The 13,601-nt window shown below is 45.6% G+C and overlaps 1 protein-coding gene across 13 annotated transcripts in view; it reads left to right on the forward strand.

Moving 5' to 3' along the window:
* Positions 1–13,601, forward strand: part of PTPRM (protein tyrosine phosphatase receptor type M) — an 884,286-nt gene that overhangs the window by 367,704 nt on the left and 502,981 nt on the right. For all 13 annotated transcript variants that reach the window (XM_089305325.1, XM_089305326.1, XM_089305318.1 and 10 more), the window contains one exon: positions 5,649–5,764. In XM_089305325.1, the coding sequence (XP_089161451.1) occupies positions 5,649–5,764 (116 nt within the window). The remainder of the gene's footprint in view (positions 1–5,648; positions 5,765–13,601) is intronic.

A 13,601-nucleotide genomic window follows, 5' to 3' on the forward strand; every position in this document is an offset into this window, starting at 1 on the left:
TTCCTTTGCCGTTGGTTCACCCTCCAATGGCCGCCGCGGCCGGCGCACTGTGGCCGGTGCACTGCGCTGATCCGAAGCCAGGAGCCAGGTGCTTCTCCTGGTCTCCCATGCGGGTGCAGGGCCCAAGCACTTGGGCCATCCTCCACTGCACTCCCTGGCCACAGCAGAGAGCTGGACTGGAAGAGGGGCAACCGGGGACAGAATATGGCACCCCGACCGGTACTAGAACCTGGTGTGCCAGTGCTGCAAGGTGGAGGATTAGCCTAGTGAGCCGCGGCGCCAGCCGAGAATAATTATCTTCTCACAACTTCTAGTGGTATGTGTCTTCACAGTAAAAGGGCCAGGAGCCTGGAACTCCATCCATGCCTCCCGTGAGCGTGGCAGGGGCCCCAGCACCTGATCCATTCTGGGATGCATTAGCAGGAAGCTGCACTGGAAGCAGAGGAGTGGGGAATTGAGCTGGTACTGTGTTATGAGATGGGGTTGCGGGCGCAGCCCAGGTAATAGATTAGCTTGCTGCACCACAGTGCCCAACTCCAAATTCCACTTTGCACAAGCTTTTAGAGGTACCCTTATGGCAGCCTCAGGAGGCAGTAGACTAACTTCTGTTTCAAATTAGCCTTTTTTTTTTTTTTTTCTTCAGTGTCAAGTGTTGGCCTTTTGGAGATCTCTGTGTCTCAGAGGTAGGGGCCTGGGGAACCTCATTTTCCAGAGACTCTAAGGAGGTTGAAGGGCTGCAGTGGACAGGGAAAGGGTTCAGAGGGGCCAGCTGGAGAGATTTGTTTGTGGGTTGGAGCCGCAGAAGTTCTCAGTTATCCTTAGCAAAGTCAGGCAACCAAGAAAGATCGTGGACGGGGCCAGCGCCCTGCTGAAGGAGTGTGTCGTTCGCAGGGGGGCTGCATGCACTGAGGGGTTCCGCGAGAGGAGTGGGGTCAGAGAGGAGGGAGGTTCTGACGCCAAGGCCAGGAGGAAGAACTTCCGGCCCAAGAGGCACCTTCTGCACAAAGCAGCCTGAGAGTCCATCCTGGCTTCAGAACACTCTATGGACGTGTGACACAAACATGGCCTTTCAGGGACTTAACCGTGGATGCAAAGGGCCACCCCAAAAAGGGTGCAGAAGATGCAGTCCCCCAAACCCAAAGATTGTTGAGGAAAAGGACAGCAGGGGTCCCAGGGAGCACTTCCCAGTGGGGGAACAGGCAGCAGAGGCCCTCACTTAGATGTGAATGGAGCCCCTGAGAGCAGGCAACAGTTGGTGAGCCCCTACCCCCCCAAATCTCTGACTGCAAATTCTACCTCTGCAGTTGGCCCCCACCCTAGCCAGCTTCTGCCCTGCTCTGTCAGCAGGAGGGATAAAGAACCTGTGCTCACCCTCAGAAGTATAGGTCCGGCCTTGGTAACTCACAGTCATCCTAATTTCGAAATCCGAAGCCAGCTGCCATCCGTGGTTGCTCTACACTTCCCCTCTGCTCTGATTTTTCCTTCCTCCCATCGAAGGGTCTGCTTTTGTACCAGAGCAATATCCAAGTGGCACCAGTTCCCCACTGTGTGCGTCACCCTCTGGTCGCACCTGGCTTGCATCTGGCTGTGACTGCAGCAGTAACTTGGGGTTCCCGGTTTCGGGGTGGCCTTAGAGGACCTGTGGCTCCTGTGCCCTGGGGAAGGCAGATTGTTGACCGAAGTGTCTTCAAAGCTCCGGATGCTACAGAGCCTCCTCTGGCTGTCTGCAGCATGACCCTTGTCCTGAGAACCTCTGAAATGTTAGGTGGGTGCTATTCTTTTAGTGAGAGAGTTGAGGCTATGGCTGGGGGAGTGAAGTGTGCACTCTTGGTTTCTGCATTTATGGGGGCAGAAGGCCTCTTCCTGGAGGGCCCCGTGCAGCCCTCACAGTGCAAGGCCCATGCGCTTGCTCCCGGACACCTCAACGGATTGAACAGAGGACATGTCTGCAGGAAGAAGACTTCGAAAGGAGAATTGTGAGCATTTGTACAAAAAGTCAGGCTAGTAAAATGCAGCATGTGCTGCTGGGAGGAGGGAAGAAAGCCGTAGGGCTGGCTGGGGTTTGTCAGCGATCTGAGGAGAGCGGTTTCCCTAGGAGGCTGAAACCTTCTGCTGGAGGTGAGGAGTGACTAGAGGATGCCGTGATGGCTCGGGGGCGCGGCAGCAGGTGGATACAGCTGTCTCTGGGGTTGGTGTGGCAGGGAAAGGTGTGCAGGCGTGTGTGTGTATGTGTGTGTGTGTGTCTGTCTGTCTGTCTCTAAGGGGTGCAGTAAGCCTCACCCACTCTGTCCAGCTACCTTAGAATCCCTGTGAAGGATCTCAAACCTACCACTGTGCAGGGAAATCAGCAAATAGAGGAGATTCCCTGTGGTCGTTGTTCCTGTTTCTGATGGTGGATGCCCAGTGTGGGCCGATGTCCATTCTTCCCTACCCAGAGGCTTAGAATCCTTTTAGGGGGGATAATTTGAAAAAGCTTCCAGTTCGTGACGTATGTATCAATGTGGTTCTATGCACTTAGTGTTTGATTAGAAGGAAAGGAATACTCAGTTTTGCTTCAGTTTCCTTCATAAGGAAACAGCTTTTTGACTTCAGTCTTATTAATTTAATCAGATCTCAAGATTCTTACTTAATTCCATTAATGTTGGCACTTCTGATGTAGGTGAATCAAGGATAGTAACTGTTGTAAAAATTTTTATAGTAAAACTTATAAACTGGTGTCCGAGGCATGCTGAAAGGCTGGGAGAGTAGAATTCTATAGAAGTTGCTATTTCAAGTCCATGTTTTTTTTATTTACTTTTATTTTTTTAAAAATTTTATTTAATGAATATAAATTTCCAAAGTACAGCTTATGGATTACAATGGCTTCCCCCCCCATAACTTCCCTCCCACCCGCAACCCTCCCCTTTCTCGCTCCTTCTCCCCTTCCATTCACATCGAGATTCATTTTCATTTCTCTTATATACAGAAGATCAGTTTAGTATACATTAAGTAAAGATTTCAACAGTTTGCACCCACATAGAAACACAAAGTGAAAAATACTGTTTGAGTACTAGTTATAGCATCACAATGTACAGCACATTAAGGACAGAGATCCTACATGAGGAGTAAGTGCACAGTGACTCCTGTTGTTGTTCAAGTCCATGGTTTTTAAAGATTGTGTGTGTATGTGTGTGTCTGTGTCTGTGTTAACTCTAAGTAATATGAATTAAATTTGATGCTGGAGACTGGTTCTGTGGCATAGTAGGCTTAAGCCTCCCCCTGCAATGCTGGCATCCTAGATGGGCACTGGTTCATGTCCCAGCTACTCATCTTCCAATCCAGCTCTCTGCTAATGGCATTGGGAAGGCAGTGGAAGATGGCTCTATTGCTTGGGCCTCTGCAACCACGTGGGTGGCCCCCAAGAAGCTCCTGACTCCTGGCTTGGATCCACCCAGCTCGAGCAATTGCAGCCATTTAGGGGTGGTGAACCAGCAGAAGGAAGATCTCTGTCTTTGTCTCTCTGTAACTCTGCCTCTCAAATAAATAAATAAATCCTTAAAAAATTTGACGATGATACCAGGTGTCTGCTCAGTGTGAGGCATTATCCTCAAGTGCTGTTGCATCCAGTGCCATTGCTGTTGTGCTAATTGAGGGTACAACAAAGTTAAGAGTCTAGACAAGTGGAAGGAGTTTCGAGAAGGGCCTTGAAAGGAGCTAGAATCCCAGCAGGAAGACATTGGAGCTTCTCCAAGGGTCACGGAGAGCACTAGGGAAGTCAGAAGGGCTGGGAGAGGCAGTGTGGCTCCATGTGGGCTTTGACACTGAAGAGCCCCATTTACTTTTTTTTTTTTTTTTGACAGGCAGAGTGGACAGTGAGAGAGAGAGAGACAGAGAGAAAGGTCTTCCTTTGCCGTTGGTTCACCCTCCAATGACCGCTGCGCTGCGGCCGGCGCACGGCGCTGATCCGAAGGCAGGAGCCAGGTACTTATCCTGGTCTCCCATGGGGTGCAGGGCCCAAGCACTTGGGCCATCCTCCACTGCCCTCCCGGGCCACAGCAGAGAGCTGGCCTGGAAGAGGGGCAACCGGGACAGAATCCGGCACCCCGACCAGGACTAGACCGGTATGCCGGCGCCACAAGGCGGAGGATTAGCCTAGTGAGCTGCAATGCCATTTACATTTTGCTTTTACTCCTTACTAAGCAAGTACCCACAAGTGCTCCCATCAGTGAGATGGAGAAAGTCCTCACCACTTGGAAGTTTGTGAGCAGTCGGTGGGAAAGTCAGCCGTACTTAAGAACTCAATAAATGGTACTTTTTCTTCCCCTATTTTCTAAAATCACTAGATCTTTACATTTTTCAGGACCAAAGAGTAGAAAATAAATTTGTATTAGGGACTTTTCACAAAGAAACTTTTAAAAACCTTACAATTTTGTTTTTTTGAACACAGAGTAATTTGATTAAGCCAGTGAAAAATAGACTTGTTAGAGTTGTGCATTAATATATTAAGAAACAAGGATTCAGAGTTATGCTGTTTGGTAAAAGTCATTTAGAATATTTTTCTTGCTAAAATGAATACTCTGTCTGAATTATTAGTGGCCTTCAAATTAGTAATAGGGTCTTGCCATGTGTTAGTGATATTAAAATTCATTTTTCTTTGTTCTTTGGTGATAACCCACTTTCATTCCTAATTATGTTCTGCTCATGGTACTGTGACTGCAAGGTTATAATCTTTGGGTATCCAGCAGTGGGACTAATCTTTCAAAGTGTCTGGACACAGCCTTAAGACACACATTGAACATGTGGAAAAGAAAGCAAGACATCACACATTTATCCTGGTTACTACCCAGGTTTCTCTGTCTCCCCCACCGCCATCCTCTTCTCCTGCCCACTGCCCCCACCAGTGGCCCCTGCTACTCTCACCCCATCCTTAGGATAACTGAAATTGCGTGATACTTAAGGCCAGTTCCTGGACACCTGTTTTAAATGGGATTCAGTCTCTGCTTCTCAGATCAAGCAGTATGCTTTGTTTAAACAGCAGTGTACATTATGAGACAGTGCTATTTAGCATTTGGAATTGCTATTTAGCAGTAAGAATTGCCGTACTATGGCATTGCCAAGATCATTTCTCAGGGTGTGCGTCTGTAAGGCTAGTATTTTGGGGAGCTGGAAAATATTACACAAATAATATTGCATGCCAATTAGTTATATTAAAATATATGCTGTGCACAGCTCTGTGCTTGGGTTAGAAAGTTTCCTTGACAACATCATTTAACTTCTTACTGTTCTTTTCATGTTGCTAGTATAAATATCTAATATGTTTTTGTTCAAAACATCAATTAGGTTCACTATAATCTTTATTAATACAGATCTGTTATTACAAGAAGACTGCTGAGCTATGATAATTTGCACAGCAGGAACAATAAAATATCTTCTTTCTGTTTGGTTCGATCCCACACTGCTTGGTTTTTTATTCCTTTACAAAGCACACTGAAACCTTCCATGATATCTTTCATAATTTTAGTGAAATCTTTAAAGCTCTTATAAGCAAAAGCATTATTTTCTCCCTAAGGCGAGCAAAATGGAAAGCCCCAAACTGCATACAGATAAAAAAGACACGTGTTAGTTACTGAGCTCCACTTTAATTTCTTGACTTCTTTTTCTTCACATAGCCAGAACTCCCCACTTCCTGCGGATTCAGAACGTGGAAGTGAACGCCGGCCAGTTTGCCACCTTCCAGTGCAGCGCCATCGGCAGGACCGTGGCCGGCGACAGGCTGTGGCTACAGGTACTGTCACTCATCTTCAGCCGTCCAGTGGGAAGAGTGTGTTCACCTGGGCCGGGGTGGGGAGACCTGGGCAAGGGAGGCAGTCTCAGGGCCCTAGTGTGGGGCTTTCCTTCTTTATGAGCAAGGGTCCAGATCGCTGCAGGTCCTGGATCAGCTCATTATTTTTCTGTACATACCTTTATGGGATGTCTTATCTATTTTTTCCCTTTGTTTTTGCTTAGCCATCTTGTTTTGTAGATCTAAATGTCAAATTACTTTTAGGATAGCATATGAAAGTACATAGAATGCACCTTTCCACTGCTGTCCCTTTGGAGAAAAATCTAAAGAATCAATCTCTCTCTCTCCTCTCCCTCTCCCCCTCTCCCATCCCCTCCCCCTCTCTCCCCCTCCTTCTCTACCTCCTTCCCTCCCTCCCTACCTCTCTCTTTCTCTCTCTGTCACACACACAATCACTTTATAGACCTTCTTGTGATTTGAATGTCTAAGCTGTGAGCCTAAACTATGAAATTAATAATACGTCTTTTACTTGGAGCATATTAAAACGTGTGTATGTGTATAATTATGATTTGGATGACTTGTACCTCTCATTCCGCCAGTTGTATTTTTCATGGCTATATCCTCAGTATCTGGGGTGTGACAGAGGAGTGGATTTAACTGACCTGTCCCTGCTACCAAGACAGCAACCCCTTTTAGGCTCTAGCTTTTGTACTTCCCTGCCCTGTAGCACTATCCAGTTTCATTCTTTCTTTTTCCCTTTAGCATTAATCTGCAGGCTGCTCATTCCTCATCTTGACCAGTGCTGATCCCTGTCCCCACTCTGTTTAGTTGTGTGTTGTTTTACAGAATCATCTGTCGAGTTTGCTCCTGAGCTCCGCGGTGCAGCCCTTGTGCCAGCTATCCCTGTCCCATTACCCGTTGGCTTCCATCTTTTCCTCTGTCCCCATCACCTCTCCACCTCCTGTCACGCCTCTCCTCTGGCAGTGTAGTAACCACCGTGACATGTTACATTTGTGTACACTCTGTGTGACTTTTAAATCCTTTCTCCCCTTTAATGATCAGGGTTTAGATAAATGGTTGTTTCTATCCATCTGTCTCTGGGGAAGATGGGGGACGGCCCTGTGTCCATTCCTGAGATACATCAATAGTGAGTTGTCAGGTGGGAGTGTACCTAGAGAAGAGGCTCCCTCTGGAGGGTCTGGGTCTTCCCTCTTCTTCCCCACACCTCTGCCTTTTCTCATATCCTGCCCCTGGTGGACACTTCCCTAACCAGGAAGGAGGAGTGTTTGCAGAGGACACAAATCATCTGTTCCAAATTCATCTTTATTTTCTCCCTTGTCTCTAAAAAGCTGCTTTAAGAGCCTTTTGCAGCACGTGAAATCTGTCTTCAGTATTCAACTTATTTATTTTTCCTTTTTATCTAGCATTCCAGTTGTTTCAAATTCTTGATGTTAGGGATAGAGAATTATTTTCTCAGTTAGAGGTTGTTTGATATTAAAGTCCATCAAGATTGACTATCATGGGCATTGATGAGGCGACAGACATTATTTATTAATACTTTTCAAAAAGAAATAACCACCTTTTCTTTTTTTTTTTTTTTTTTTTTTTTTGACAGGCAGAGTGGATAGTGAGAGAGAGAGAGACAGAGAGAAAGGTCTTCCTTTTGCCGTTGGTTCACCCTCCAATGGCCGCCGTGGCCGGCGCACCGCGCTGATCCGATGGCAGGAGCCAGGAGCCAGGTGCTTTTCCTGGTCTCCCCATGGGGTGCAGGGCCCAAGCACCTGGGCCATCCTCCACTGCACTCCCTGGCCACAGCAGAGGGCTGGCCTGGAAGAGGGGCAACCGGGACAGAATCCGGCGCCCCGACCGGGACTAGAACCCGGTGTGCCGGCGCCGCTAGGCGGAGGATTAGCCTAGTGAGCCGCGGTGCCGGCCAAGAAATAACCACCTTTTCAAAAATGAAACTGTTTACTTTTGATTTACCTTTATAAATCTGAGTTTTTCATGGAAAAACATTTTTTCCTCCTGACATTTGTGTTAATATTACTTGAGGGAGTACAATAAAATCTGTCTTCTTCCCAGCAAGGTCATCGTTTTCCTTCTTTTTTTTTTAAGATTTATTTTTTTATTTGAAAGAGTTATACAGAGAGAGAAGGAGAGGCAGAGAAAAAGAAGTCTTCCATCTGCTGGTTCACTCCCCAATTGGCTGTAACAGCCAGAGCTGTGCCGATCTGAAGCCAGGAGCCAGATGCTTCTTTCGGGTCTCCCATGCGGGTGCAGGGGCCCAAGGACTTGGGCTATCTTCTGCTCCTTTCCCAGGCCATAACAGAGAGCTGGATGGGAAGTGGAGCAGCCGGGGCTCGAACCGGCATCCATATGGGATGCCAGCACTGCAGGTGGCAGCTTTACTCATTATGCCACAGTGCTGGCCCCACCAGCAGGGTCATCTTAATCATCTGAAGAATACAAGCACAATGAGGACACAATTAACTTTTCTGTTTGTGCAAATATATTGGACTTTGGATGTTTCTGCTTGATTTGAGCACTTATTTTGGGTTGGAAATCTTTCATTAGTTCCAATAACAGTGAGACTTTGCTTTTAAAGAGAATACAAATATGTCCTGTTGTAAGGAGAAAGATAGTTACTATTTTGATTTTTTAAAATATTTTATTTATTTGAGAGGTATAGTTACAGACAGTGAGAGGGAGAGCCAGACAAAAAGTTCTTCCATCTGCTGCTTCACTCCCCAAGTGGCCACAACTGCTGGAATTGCTCCAATCCGAAGCCAGGACCAGGAGCTTCTTCCAGGTCTCCCATGTGGGTGCAGGGTCCCAAGGGCTTGGTCCATCTTCTGCTCCTTTCCCAGGCCATAACAGAGAGCTGTATCAGAAGAAGAACAACTAGGACCGGAACTGGTGCCCATGTGGGATGCCAGCACTGCCGATGGAAGAATAGCTTACTGTGCCGCAGCGCCGGCCCTGATTTTCTTTTTAATGTTTAAATGCAGAGTTCTCAACCCTGCCTCCACTATAGAATCACCTGGAAAATTTTTTTAAAAATCTAGCCTGTTCTCAGATTCTGATTTTATGGGTCTGGGGTGGGGTCTAGCATTACCTATTTTATTAGTCTCCACAGATGATTCCCGTATGGATCCTGGGTTGAAAATCACTAGTCTGAAACAAAATACAACACATTGCTAACTGAGAAGAAAAAAGGTAGATGGATACCTGGTTCCTGTATCGGTGTACCTCACTATCCTCCAGGGATTGGTTCCAGGATCCCCCTGGGGATTCACAAACCCAAGAATGCTATAGTCCCTGGCGTAATGTTTGCATAGAACCTACATTCATCCCCTCGTATGTTTTAAGCCATCTCTAAGTGACTTATAATACCTGAGACAGTACACATGCTGTGTACTTAGTGGTTACACTGTGTAAATTAGTGACCAGAAAAAAGCACGTACATATTCAGGACACATGCAGTTCCTCTCTGTAGGATTTTTGGTCCTGTACTGATTGAATCTGTAGATGCAGAACTGAAGGATGCAGGGTCCTGCTGTATTCCGGAGCTTCAACGTGATTTTCATGTTGAACTCTCCACCTTCTAAGTGTCTGGGTTTTGTTGTTGTTGTTGTTGTTGCTGTTCTACTAGATTTAAATTGTGGTATTGGTAAATTATTTCCTAATCAACCTATTCATTCCTTTCTTTTTTTCTTGTCCTTCTTGTCATCTACCCTGGACGTTTCCATGTGGCCATGTCAAGAAGGAGGAGAAAGATAGGACTGCTGTGACTTCAAATCTTTAAGTGAATTAAGTTTATCCTCCACTCAGGATGCTATTTGGTTTATGAACCATTGTGACGTTAGAATAATTTTATTGCTAAATAATTTATTTCCTGGATTGAGTAGGCCTTCTGTGGGGAGATGTTTGTTTTATGAACAGCTTACAAAGACAGACCAGTTACTTTTTTTTAAGGATTTATTTATTTATTTGAAAGAGTTACACAGAGAGGGGGAGGGAGAGGCAGAAGGAGAGAGAGAGTGAAAGAGCGAGAGAGAGACACACACCCAAGGACTTGGGCCATCTTCTACTGCTTTCCCAGGCCATAGCAGAGAGCTGGATCAGAAGTAGAAGAGCCAGGATTCAAACCACCATCCATATGGGATGCTGGCCCTGCAGACTGTGGCTTTATCCGCAGTGCGGGCTCCAAGACCAGTTACCTTTAGCTGCAGAGGTGGCTTCTTTGTGTCTGGGTTTATGCAAAGGATTTTCCAGTAGGGACGAGGATTTCTGGCAGATGGTCGTTTCAGAGGCTCCTTGTGGTCCCAGCTCCCTCACCCCAGCCCTTTGACTCAAATATATTCCTTAGAAGTGGTGGGGAGAAGCAAACATCTCACTCAAGGACCAGCTCTCTGCATTCTGGACTTAATGCCAGTTGAACATCCCTTAGCCAAGAATCTAAAACTCAAAACCTTTTGGGCATCTATGTGATGCCACAAGTAGAAAAATCCCATACAGAATCTTGTTTCATGAACAAAATTATTAAAATATTATCTCCAGGCTATGTGTATAAGGGACATATGGAACATAAATGAATTCTGTGTTTAGACTTGGTCTCTCTATCCAAGTATCTCATTCTGTATCTGCAGATATTGCAACATCTGAAAAAAGATCAAAACACTCCTGATCCTAAGCAGTTCAGTTAAGGGATATCCAACCTGTAATACTCTAATTCTATAATAATTTCAAAAATTCTATAATAATTTCAAAAATGCTTTTTTTTGCATGTAAACTCACCTGTGTCTTCAAAATAATTCTATCATCCAAGCAGAACATTGAACAAGGAAAAAAATAGTTCCAAGTTTCTTTGTGATCTGTCCTCCCCAAAAATATGTCAAGGTTTTGAAATTAATAATATTGTCTTTTATTTGGGGGAGATAGTTTTGACTTTAGTCACTGAGCATAGTTTTTGTTGTTTGTATCAACAATTTTACAAGTCCCACAATAAATGTTTTGTGTAGTTTCCTGCGTTTACCCCTTGTATCACATGCTATTATACCTGTTTTACCTATGCTATGTTTGGGCTTCATGATTGACCTATATCATGAAGGTAAAATGCATAGTTGAGAATAGTACAACCTTGTTTCTTTACTTCTGTGTCCCTACTGATTAATTCCACTATGCTATGCTATAGCCTTATTATCTGGAAGGTAAGTAAATAGGTAGTATGTTAGAAGAATTTCGATGTCACCAATTTACAGGATTGCTATCAAGTATCTATTATGGTCATAGAAAACTTCCTAATATAGTCTATGTGCATTTCAATTCTCTTATGTGAAAAATGGCCAAAGTTTGGATTATGGAAAATATATGACGTGAGGCTGGTGCCGCTGCTTACTTGGCTAATTCTTCGCCTGCGGCACCGGCACCCAGGGTTCTAGTCCCAGTCAGGGTGCCGGATTCTGTCCCAGTTTGCTCCTCTTCCAGTCCAGCTCTCTGCTGTGGCCCAGGAAGGCAGTGGAGGATGGCCCAAGTGCTTGGGCCCTGCACCTGCATGGGAGACCCGGAGGAAGAACCTGGCTCCTGGCTTCGGATCAGCACGATGTGTCAGCCACACCGCGCCGGCCATGGCGGCTATTTCAGGGGTGAACCAACAGAAAAGGAAGACCTTTGTGTGTGTGTCTCTCTCTCTCTCTCTCACTGTCTAACTCTGCCTGTCAAAAAAGAAAAAGAAATGAAAATATATAAGGTGGCTTAAATTTTGCCAAAAGTAGAATTAAAAGTTAAGCTTACATTACTGCAGAAAAATTTTGAAATGTGTGCCTATAGCAGGGGAGAAGGAGTGGGGATGATTCTGTAAAAAGTTTATGGAAAATGAATGTGTACTATGAAAAAAGCTATGCATGGATTTTAAAAAAATGTTTTGCATCAAAACAAACTTATTTTTAGTCCATATTCTTTCCTATAAGTTTTTTCAAGTTCCCTTGTGGTATAAATATAATCCAAAGCAAGTATTTGGCTTACTGGAGTGTATGGGTTTAACCTCGAGCTCTGGATCCTGACCCGGCTTCCTGCCAATGCAGACCTTGGGAGACAGTGATGATGGCTCAAGTAATTGGGTTCCTGCCACTCATGTCGGAAGTCTGGATTGATTTCTCTGCTCCTGGCTTCAGCCTGGTCCAGCCCCTGCTGTTGTGGGCATTTGGGGAATGAACCAGCAGATGGAAGTTTGCTGTTGATTTCGCTGTCTCTCTGCTGCTATCTCTCTCTGCCTCTCATATAAATAAATAAAATGTTTTGAGCATGTAATTATGGTCAGAGTCTTCACAAAATCATAAGACAAATAGGTCTGATGATGACACTGATGGAGAAGAATTCATAACTAGCGGATATGTCCCATCTGCTCATATTTGCTGCACCTCACCTGTGGGCCTCACGGGTTATTGCCAGTGTGGGATCAGATGTTCTAGAAGCAGTACAACAAAATAAAGCCCTCTGCAGGAACATCCATCTTTATAGCTGCAAAGTACTTTAAACACCTTCAAGACAGACTAGAGCAGGAAGACAGCAGCTGCAGGACTGCGTTCACGCAGTACTAAATGGATGTGCAGTAAGATCATGACACAGCTTAACTCTGTGCTGTCAGATAATCCCTGTGTGACTGTGTGAGGTGTAACCTGTGAGATGCTAAAATTAAGGGTATTAATTTAACATTAAATCATTCAGGCAACCCAAACATGACCATGTTGTTTATTATCAATTTTTGATCACTTGTTGAACCTACATTTTTAAAATCCGGTTATGTGTGTGTGTTTGTGTGTGTGTACATGTGGGTGATCTTCAGAAAGCTCATGGAAAATTCATATTATAAAAAATACTATACATTGATTACCAAAAGTATTTTGTACCATGATAGGTTTCTTTCTTTCTTTCTTTCTTTCTTTTTTTTTTTTTGACACGCAGAGTTACAGAGTGAGAGAGAGAGAGAGACAGAGAGAAAGGTCTTCCTTCCGTTGGTTCACCCCCGAAATGGCCGCTGCGGCTGATGCACCATGCCGAAGCCAGGAGCCAGGTGCTTCCTCCTGGTCTCCCATGCAGGTGCTGGGCCCAAGTACTTGGGCCATCCTCCACTGCACTCCCGGGCCACAGCAGAGAGCTGGATTGGAAGAGGGGCAACCGGGACAGAATCCGGTGCCCCAATCGGGACTAGAACCCTGGGTGCCGGTGCTGCAGGCGGAGGATTAGCCTAGTGAGCCACGGTGCCAGCCCACAATAGGTCTTTTTTTTTTTTTTTTTTTTTTTTTTTTGACAGGCAGAGTGGACAGTGAGAGAGAGAGAGACAGGGAGAAAGGTCTTCCTTTTGCCGTTGGTTCACCCTCCAATGGCCACTGCGGCTGGCGCGCTGCGGCCGGTACACCACATTGATCCAAAGCCAGGAGCCAGGTGCTTCCTCCTGGTCTCCCATGCGGGTGCAGGGCCCAAGTACTTGGGCCATCCTCCACTGCACTCCCGGGCCACAGCAGAGAGCTGGATTGGAAGAGGGGCAACCGGGACAGAATCCGGCGCCCAACCAGGGCTAGAACCCGGGGTGACGGCACCACAGGTGGAGGATTAGCCTAGTGAGCCACGACGCCGGCCCCACAATAGGTTTTTAATTCCATTTTCTCATGAATATTTTGAAGTACACACAAGGCACTGGAAAGAGAAAATGGAATTTTCAATTTTTTTCCTTATTCATTTTTGTATACTTTTGCTGTGCTTACTGATGAAAAATGTCTGAATTGCATATACTTTATATAATCGGATTCTTTAAGCCAAGTATGGTTGCATTAAGATTGTT

Source organism: Oryctolagus cuniculus, chromosome 10, assembly GCF_051225735.1.
Source record: "Oryctolagus cuniculus isolate XC-2025 breed Fujian yellow rabbit chromosome 10, ASM5122573v1, whole genome shotgun sequence".
Lineage (NCBI taxonomy): Eukaryota > Metazoa > Chordata > Mammalia > Lagomorpha > Leporidae > Oryctolagus > Oryctolagus cuniculus.